Genomic DNA, 10,000 nt, shown 5'->3' with positions numbered 1-10,000 from the left:
CACACACACACAGTCACACAAACCCCTCCCTGTCCTAGGCTACCAAAGCCAAGAAAAGCTCTACTCTGAGCCACAGGTGGAGTTGTCAGCCAGCTTCCCTGCAGGGATGGGTGGAACTGGTCCTCTTAGGGTCTGAGCAGCAGAGCTCAGAGTAGCCAGGGTTCTGTCTAGGTCATCAGACACACACCAGACAGATGAGAAGAGGCCTCAGTGAGATCATTGCCTTAACACTTCTGTGGGAACAGCTTTGTAGAAGCCTCCTTTGTACGGTGACTCCACCCACAGTTATTCCATGGACCCTTATGTATTTTCCAATTAACATGTATTTTGGGTGAGCCTATCTGCATTGGGCCCCTTGCTGTAGGTCCGGAGACATAGAGTGACAGTTCCTGCTAGGGAGGCTTCTAATCACATAGGAGTCTAACAGTCTCTGAAGGTCAAAAAGAAATGCCATAAAAGTTTTATATGTCACAACAGTGAGAACTCAGAAGAAGATGATGTCCTTGGCACTGAGTCCTAAGTGGTGTAACTCATCCAGGATGCTTTCACTGGGGCTGGATTCCCAGAAGAAGCAACCTAAAGTCTATAAAACAACTTAGGGTTGGAGAATGCGCAGGATGGCCAGGATTCATGTTCCAGGTTGCATCCTGCACCAGGGCATGCAGCTGAGGGAGAAATGGAGACTTCAACCCAGAGCTCTCTGTACCTGCTGACTCCAAGGCCTAACATAGGCCCTGAAACTACCTCATGGTCATAAGGAGTTCCTATTGAGTATCTTTATTTAGTCTTGTCAACAATCACCACCATTATTGTCCACCATTTGACAGACACACTCTGGAACAAGAAAGTTCAGTGACTTACTTCATGACACAAGGCAAATTTTTGCCTAGGGCCAACCTCAGATAATAATTCTTATTATCTTGGTCCAGGATGGCTTTAAACTGAGATTCTGCAGCTCTTTACCCTCTGAGTAGGTGGGATTACAGGGCTTGGGCACTTATTCCCTTAGTTTTTTGCTCAAGACTGATATTCTACCACCTGAACCATACCACCACATCTGGCTTTTTCACTGGTTAATTGGAGATAAGAGTCTCAAGGTCTTGCCTGGACAGGCTTCAGATCTCAGCTTCCTGAGTAGCTGGGATGACAGGTGTGAGCCACTGACACCTGGCTCGATTATTTAATTTCCCCAGGGGAACCATCCCTGAGGTCCCTAAAGAAGAGAGCGGAACTTAAGCCAGGCGTTAGAGAGAGCAGAGTGCTCTATCGCTGCTGGTCCCTTGTCACTCTGCACGTCTTACTGCAGCTAATGAATTGCTAATACAATTTTCTGGATAATTTTATTTCCATAGCCCCACATTTTAATGTGTTTCCAAAAGCTAGCATTTATTTGCTTAATCTCCCAGTGTAATAGAATCTGCCCTGACTCATCATACATGCGAACAATCAGCTAGGCAGAAACGACAGCAAATTGTTTAATAACTGAAATCTAGTCTTGAGATTTTTAAGTTGCATGCACCAGTAGCTTCTCTTGTGTCTCATCTACTCTCCTTCCCCCCTCCCCATTTCCTATCACCCTGTAGGTTCTTGCTAGCAGAAGAATGGGGCAAGTGGGTAGAAAGCCTCCAAGCTTCCTTCCTGTCCTCTCTGAGCCTTGATTGGTGGATAGGTGGCTAGGGAGACATCCCCCCTCCCCCTGCCCAGCTTCGTATGGGATGTGGCATCTCTGGAAGGGGACAAGGCATCTTTCATGCTGGCTGGGACTTGAGTAACATGCTTCCTTACTTGAGCCAGGTCCGTTCCAGCTGCCTTTTAGGAATTTTATTTTTTCCCCTCCGTGGCCTGCTGTAGCATGCTAGCACCCGCCAGTCTGACCCAAGTGATGGTATGGCTGGGTGCTAGTGAAGGTCGTTTTTTGGGAGGGGGGTTGAGATTGTTTAATTTCTTCCTGTGGTAGAAGCCAGCCAGTGCCCTAAGCTCCTACTAATGAGGGCTCAGGTTTTATCCTGAGGGCTTCATTCTCATGACCTAACACCTTCAAGAGTCCCCGCCTCCTATCACCATCACCTTGAGAGTTGCTTTTCAACACATTGTTGTTGAGGGGGACACAAACCTGCTATCCATAGCAACCAGTCCTATGACCCTGCATTGCCAGTTCAGTGGCATCTGAGCTGTTCCCATTGGCATATGTGGAACTCGGTGATCTGACCAGTTTTCCTGGCTCGTCTCCATCACCCGGCCTGTCCTCTGTGTCACCTGCTCTGAAATATGGGCAAGTGTTTCTTTAGCCTGGCATGGGTGCCTTCCCTCCTATCCTTGGCTTTATTTCTTGAATTCTCCTTGAAGTCACACTGTCTTATCTGTCCTTTGAAAGGTGTTGACTTAACTGGGGTGCCCACTGGTCTGAGACCTGTTATCTCAGCCTCCCCTGGTCTGTTCCACAGCCCGAGAGGAGGGCTGGCAGTTAGATTGGAACAAAAGAGTAGAGAACTGAAGTCTGCCCTGTGGGGTGGGACCAGACCCCCTCTAGGCTGAGCTGTCTTTGTAAGGCTGTGGCAGTCTTCCTGGAGTTCCATCCATGCGCCCCTGGATCCCCAAGTCCAGGCATAAGAAGCCTGGACTTGGAAATGCCATCCATGGTTTACCCTGGGCCAGCTTGGTCAGAAGGCAGCTGTCTGCAATCCAGGCCTAGTCAGCACACTGTGGGGCAGGAATTATGGGTAGAGAGGGCACTGGATGCTGGTGGAGATCCTCAGGTTGAAGAAGCAAGGGCTTCTGTGTCACAGGAGATACCTGGGCACTGCTGCGCACACCGACCACGCTTGACTGTAACCTGAGGTCTCACTGCCCTGGATGACTGCCTGCCATGTGTCCTGGTCCCATGTGTCCTGGTCCCCCCACCAGGGGTGGAAGTACCGACATTTGATACCACCCAGGCATCCTGCTGGGGGTGGAGGCTCCTGGTTTGAGGCCGGCTCCTGCTGTAGCCTGAAGAGATGCAAACTCCAACTGGGTGTGTCTCCTCCTGAGCGTCTGTGCTGCTGTCTCCTGCAGGCACGGACATGGCTGTCTTCTGTCTGCTGTGCGGGAAGCGTTTCCAGGCGCAGAGTGCGCTCCAGCAGCACATGGAGGTCCACGCGGGCGTGCGCAGCTACATCTGCAGTGAGTGCAACCGCACCTTCCCCAGCCACACGGCTCTCAAACGCCACCTGCGCTCGCACACAGGTAGGTGGGCCTTGGGGTAATGATGGGTGGGCAAGGCATTCTGGGAGCCCAGGTCTAGACGTCATCGCTAAAGACAGAAAGGGCACGCACCGGTGCTTTCAGCCTTTCTGGACTCCTGAGTTGGACACATAAGGTTCTTTCTGTAGTGCTGGCCACTCTTGACCATTCTCCCCATCCCACATGTCCAGCACAAAGGATGTTCACTTAAGAAAGCAGATTCAGTGGTCCAGAGTAGGATCCATAACTCAACAAAACCAGCATAACTCTCAAGACCTTCTGAGGCAAACGGATCAGCATGCATTTTGACAACTGACATGCTAAGCGGTCTCTCTCGTGCTGCTACAATCCTCACTATTCTCCCTCGCTATACACCTGTGTATGATGTCACAGTGAAAGGCACATTCGCGCCATCATTCTCGAATCCTAGCTACTTGGGAGGCAGAGATAGGAAGACTAAAATCAGAAGCTGGCTGGGGAAAAAGTTAACAAGGCCTTGGAAATCAGGCTGGGTGTGTACACCCATTCATACAATGCAGGTATTTAAACAACGAGCCATGCGATGCTCAGCCACGAATGGAGTGACAGGCAGAGTGGGAGTCAAGGAGACTGGACCAGGTGCTCAGATAGTGACCCATCCCTGCCATCAACCTCTAAATTTAAGAGATGGGACACTTGGTATCTGAGGACTGAGGCTGTTGCTTCCCTGAAGCTGGCTTTTGGCAGGAGAATAGAGGATTTAAATTTCTTCTCTCTCCTTAAACAAGATAGGGGTCTTCTCTGACTGCAACTGGGTAAATGAATGTCCATTTTCAAATCTTCATGTGTTTCTGTGTGTGTGTGTGTGTGTGTGTGTGTGTGTGTGTGTGTGTGTGTGTGTGTGTGTGTCTTCCATCCTAGTTGAGGGGAAAGGTAGAGACTTCGGCATGCCTTGCAGAGTGATTAGTGGTAGCATTCTCTCCCTGTCCTTCATTGAGAATGAAGCCAAACCCCTACATGGGTGAAAGAGTACTGAAGAAGGAAAGGGCTTTGTTGTCATGGCTGGCTAGCACAAGGTCTCCTTAGCCTGCCTGGGCTCCAGCCATTACTGGCTTAGAGCAGCAGATGTGAATGGATCACCAGAGTGCTTAGAAGTCAACCTGGGATTGCTGGAGGCGGGGAGGGAGGGAGAGCCAGAATGGTGGGCCCAAAACGGTCCGCCCAGCGAGGAAGGAATAGAGCCACAACTCTCTCCATGGTGACTGTATAAGGTGCCCCACAGCTGTGGGTACCTTCCTGCCTCCATGAAAGACCTTTTCCATCCTATGAAAGACAGCCTGGCACCTTTCAGCCCCTAGGTCAAGTCAGTCATGTGACTCGAATGATTGTAGTCCTACTAAGTCCACCCAAGACAAGGTTCCACTTGCTGTTCTCAGACCTAGAGCATCCGTACATTCACAGCACATTTCCCGGTGTCAATTACTGGGAAAGGGTTAGAAATTGAAGAGAGCCTTTGATTATTTTAGGGAGTGGAATGAATGTGCAACACACACACACACACACCTGTTTTATACAGGCCTTGAAACACCCTCCCTACACACACACACACACACACACACACACACACACACACACACACAATACCTCATTAATATTCTGTTGTTCTTGGCCCATTTGCTACTGGGGCCAGGCATTTAGCACAGCAGCTGTGTTTGGTAGGTTTGTCCAGCCGTGCTCTTGGCATTGATGGATCCCTGATTCACACGGCTCATCATATAATAAAATCTCAGCTGCACTGAAGGGAGGGGCAGAAAGGGAGGGTCCAGGAGCCAAGGGGCTGGGGCTGAGGTGGGAGTGGAGACACTGGGCCTGGCAAAAGCCAGGGAAGCCACCATGTAATGATAGAGAAAAGGGGGGGGGGTCACAGGTGCACTGGGCAGGCCAGAGGGGCTCTAATTAGTCTCGTTTGTCCTGCACTTAATGTCAAGCTCATTAACGAGTCTACAGAGTTAATCAACATACCACAAATTGGATTTTGAGTCCTGCCGCCAGTTTTGTGTACATTATGGCCACACTGGCACGATTGGCTTTGGGGGTGAGGGTTGATTATCTGACTGCAAAATGTGGGTGGGTGGGTGGGTGGGGAGGTGACTTGTCTTTTTTCTTTTTTCTTTTCCCCCAAGTTCTTCTTATTCCTTTCCCTGGGCAGACTCAAGAGAGTCCCTATTTAAACTCATTTAACATGCGATCCACTTCATAATTAAATTCATAAAAAATCTGATCAAACAAACCCCTCTGTTGTTTGTTAAACTCCTAGGGCCCCCTCTGGAGGTGAGAAACACACACAGGCTGACACCCCCACCTCCCATTGCCTCCCCAGGGGCAGGACGGCTGCCGATGTATGTTTTAATTACCAGCTCTGGCTGAAGTCTCACGTGGCCCTTGCTTTATTTATTTATTTATATCTTAATGAGGATACTGAATCTTTGATTAAAGCCGTAATCGTTGCTGATTCGTTAAGGGGTGGGGAGTGGGGGGATTGGATGTCAGACAGACAGGGCCACGTGCACAGACACACAGAGAGTGAGTGGCATGCAAACTCTGTCTTTCTCTCTCTCTCTCTCTGTCTCTCTCTCTCTCTGTCTCTCTCTCTCTCTGTCTCTCTCTCTCTCTCTGTCTCTCTCTCTCTGTCTCTCTCTCTCTGTCTCTCTCTCTCTGTCTCTCTCTCTCTGTCTCTCTGTCTCTCTCTCTCTCTCTGTCTCTCTCTCTCTCTCTCTGTCTCTCTCTCTGTCTCTCTCTCTCTCTCTCTGTCTCTCTCTCTCTGTCTCTCTCTCTCTCTGTCTCTCTCTCTCTCTGTCTCTCTGTCTCTCTGTCTCTCTCTCTCTCTCTCTCTCTCTCTCTCTCTCTCTCTCTCTCTCTGCCAATTATGCCTGGGTATTCACAGCTCCACAGGCCTCACTTTCTTTGGGCTCAGTGGGGCTGGGGAACAAGCATTCAGCATGGCCCTGGCAGCATAAGGATAGGCAGGCACTGATTTCCCGAACCAAAAGCTCCAGGAGTCTGTCTGTCCCCAGAATTTCCATGAGGGCCACCCTCCCCCCCACCACGTACACACACCATCCAGCCATACCTCTGAGCCAGGCTGCGCCCTGCGGATTGATACGAACTGGCTGGAGAGGTGAGCTGCTGCTCTTTGAGTTTCCTTGATAGAGATCACACCCCTCCCTGCCCCCTATCTTGCTCTCAGTGCTATTTTCAAATCTCCACCCCTAAGAGAAGCTGCCAGTGAACAGACCCCAGCATCCACTCCCCATACAGCCTTAAAAACCCTTCAGAGCCATCATAGGAGATGAGGATTTATGGGGGTACAGGGCTTGCATTCGGGGAGGGGAGGTTTGGTTAGTGGCCTGCGGAGGAGAGAGGGAAAGAGGAGAGAGTAAAATATCATTTTAAAGAGGAAGTGAAGGCACAGGCATGCGAGTCTATAAGGAGAAGGACAATTTATGCCCAGGCACGAGCACAGTTTGACATGGGGATAATGAAAAAACGTAGGTCATTGTGGATGACTTAAACCTTCAGCAGCTGAAGAAAATGTATGAAATGCGGAGGACATTACACGGTTGGCAGCCCCGCACATCTGCAGAGGGACAAGTGAAATACAGTGGGCCATTCTTTACCATAAACTGTGGTTGTTGGAGATGCAGCCCAGAGAAATTGTAATTACAGTGACAAGACGAATCAGTGATATTTAAATATTCATGAACAAAGGCTGGGGTGATCAATCTATCTTTATTGTCTGTGCCTTCACTCCTGTAATAAATAAGTAGCTAGAGTCCTCACCTCGCGCCTCTCAAGCCCCTACTTTGGGTACCAAATGCAAGATGGTGAACCCCACCTCCTCTCCTCCCACCCTACAGAAAGTCAAGAGCCTTAACAGGCATAGATTCCAGACTGAGGAAGGACAATTCACCCCATGCTTAACTTAACCCAGCATCCCCTGGGCATCTCTTTGAAGTCACTCCTGAAGACTGAATGCTGGGGCTACCAGGATGGATAAGGCTTACTTCTCACCTTCCAGATACTTCCATTCTAAAGGCGTGGTCGACCTGCCTGTCAGTGTAGTATAACCAGGTTGTGGAACCAGACCAGAACTTGACTCTCAGCTCAGCTACTCAGCTAGCTATGTGATTTGGGGGACAAGACTTGAGCATCTCCATTTGTCATCTGTGAAATGAGGATAATGTCTTTCAGGTGGATTGTATGATTACATGGTGTATTCTTAGCATGGCAGTGAGTCCTCAGCATATAGGGCCCATATCAATGGGAAAAATACTCTAAAGAAGAAATGTGAGCTGGGTGCCGATGGTGTGTGCCTGTAATCCTAGCCACAACAGAAGGCTGGGATCTGAGGATTGAGGTTTTAAGCCAGCATAGGCAGAAATGTCTGTGGACTCTTTACTTCTGGCAAAAAGCCAGAAGTGGATCTGTGGCTCAAATGGTAGAATACCCTCCTTGAGAAAAAAAAAAGTCACACAAGAGCATGGCACCCCCAGTTCAAGTCCTAACACTGGCACACAAATAAAAGAAAAAGGGGGGAGTTTAGCCTAGTGGTAGAATGTTTGCCTGGCATGCACGAAGACCGGGGTTCAATTCCTCGGTATCACATACATAGGGAAAAAAAAGCTAGAAATGGTTCTGTGGCTCTAGTGGTAGAGCTCTAGCCCTGAGAAAGTTCATCGGGGTAGGGGAAAGGGGACGGAGGAAACAAAACAGGAAATAGCTATATTGAACAATAATGGAGGGAAGACAGAACTGTTTGGGGGATGATGAGAGACAGAATTTTTCCGAGAGTACAGTGGTCAGGCTGGAGTGGCACTTACCAGTAGAGAAGACAGTAGGCAAAGTTTCATGGCTCTTAGGCCTGCCCGACCCTCATGGAGCCAGCTTTCTGCAGACTAGTGTTCATCCCTGTGCTAACTGGGACTAGCTGTTACTCCACGGAGGGCTGCGGGGCTGCAGCAGAGTGTGGACGTTCATGTTATGGGGCGGGCAGGGGTCTGAAGTCATCTTTGGAGGTGGTAAAACATAGGCAGCTTCGCACTCTTGGTTCACCAACTGTCCTGGTAAAGAGGGGATGGGGAGAGGTGAGGGCCTGACCCAACTCTCTTGTCCTGTAGGTGACCACCCGTACGAGTGTGAGTTCTGTGGCAGCTGCTTCCGGGATGAAAGCACACTGAAGAGCCACAAGCGTATCCACACTGGGGAGAAGCCTTATGAATGCAACGGCTGTGGCAAGAAGTTCAGCCTCAAGCACCAGCTGGAGACCCACTACAGGGTGCACACAGGTACCAACCCAGAACCAATGAGGGAATCTGGCGGGGGTGGGAGGGGATAGGGAGGTTGGAAGCAGCCCAGATGAGGAAAGTTCAAAGCTCAGCCCTAGAGGAGCCATCCTGTTGGTGGCCTGAGTTTCCACCACCAACACCAAGGCCAAGGCAGACATTATGAATCAATCTCAGCATATTGTCCTGTGAGAGCAGACTGTGGGAAGCCCCACCACCCCTACCCCGAGGCAGTTCCCCCAAGTTGACCAGATTAACAGGAAGTAAGGAAGAGAGTTGCCTCGTGTTGTTGGGACGGATGGCAGTATGTTGAATTAAGTGGCGAGGACAAGGGAAGGAAAATCGTCAAGCTAGACTGAGTTTAGTTCTGGGATGCATTTAATCTCTCTCCATGTAAATGTGGATCATTTCTAGTGCCCTCCCACTCATATTTTCTTTTTTACATAAAAGAAACCAGAATAGCTGTTTTCCCTGGGGTTTAGGCAATCCAGACTTCTGGAAGTTTCTCAGTCTTGAGGGTACGAGAACCTTAGAATTGCTTTCCAAAGCTTATTCCTTCCCAGTTTCAAGTTCAGTGGCATCTCCTTAGTTGCTTAAAATCTGCCACGGTGGGCTTGTTCACAGCATAGCAGTACCAGTGCTGTGTTTGGGGAGAGCCGGTTGTTAAATGCTCTCCCATCAGCAATCCCCCAGTGGATGGGATGAGAGACACATGGAAGGATTCAGAAGGTCCGATTTTCATCTGAGGGTGAGAGGAACCTGGCAGGCCAGGAAGCCTTCTCTGATTTGGGGTGATGGTGCTGTGTGGGGGAAGAAGAGGTGAACTTCAGACAGTCCTGCTTAGCTTCCTGCCGTGGGGCTGGGGTTAGGGGACAAAGTTTCTGATTGTCAGAGCTCTGTTTTCCTGCCTCAAGCTTGGAGCCCTGGGGGAGGATGGGTGCCTATTGCCCACACCCTGAGTGACCCAGTGGATTTCCCAGAGACCTGGGGTTTCCTCAGCCTGTCGTCAGGGACGGGACCTGGCCGGTGGATCGTTAGAGGCATTGGCCGTGACTTTTGTAAATAGCTGGTCAATAGTGAGATCACTTTGGCTGTTCATTACTTCATTATTTGCTGGGGCCTCTGCAAGGAGGAGTATTGATAGCGAGATGGCTGGCCAGTTAATTACTGTATCGAAACAAGGTTCCCTCACATTCTTGCTCAGCTCCGGGGTATTTGAGTGAAGGGCTTTCCCATTCTAACCCAAGAGGGGAAGGCGTCCGATCTGATAGACCCTACCTGGGGTCTGTGTAGAGCTACAGATATGGATATAGAGATCTGGTGAGACTGGGTTCCTTGGATTTCCCTAACTTGTATTTGCCACCAACCGAAGATCTGGAAGGACTCCATTCGCCCTCCCACCCTTGCTGTATGAACTGTGTTTTGAAGACCCTTCCCCCAAGGACTCCCCAGACCTC

The 10,000-nt window shown here is 49.9% G+C and overlaps 1 protein-coding gene across 1 annotated transcript in view; it reads left to right on the top strand.

Moving 5' to 3' along the window:
* Zbtb16 (zinc finger and BTB domain containing 16) overlaps positions 1 to 10,000 on the top strand; it is a 165,306-nt gene that overhangs the window by 153,477 nt on the left and 1,829 nt on the right. The window contains exons 5-6 of the mRNA XM_090319486.1: positions 3,055 to 3,225; positions 8,379 to 8,546. Coding sequence (XP_090175612.1) covers positions 3,055 to 3,225; positions 8,379 to 8,546 — 339 coding nt within the window. The remainder of the gene's footprint in view (positions 1 to 3,054; positions 3,226 to 8,378; positions 8,547 to 10,000) is intronic.

Source organism: Megascapheus bottae, chromosome 27, assembly GCF_031878675.1.
Source record: "Megascapheus bottae isolate mThoBot1 chromosome 27, mThoBot2.hap1, whole genome shotgun sequence".
NCBI classification, from domain to species: Eukaryota; Metazoa; Chordata; class Mammalia; order Rodentia; family Geomyidae; genus Megascapheus; species Megascapheus bottae.
Note: the sequence above shows the minus strand (reverse complement) of the source record. Positions and strands in the feature narration are given on the sequence as shown.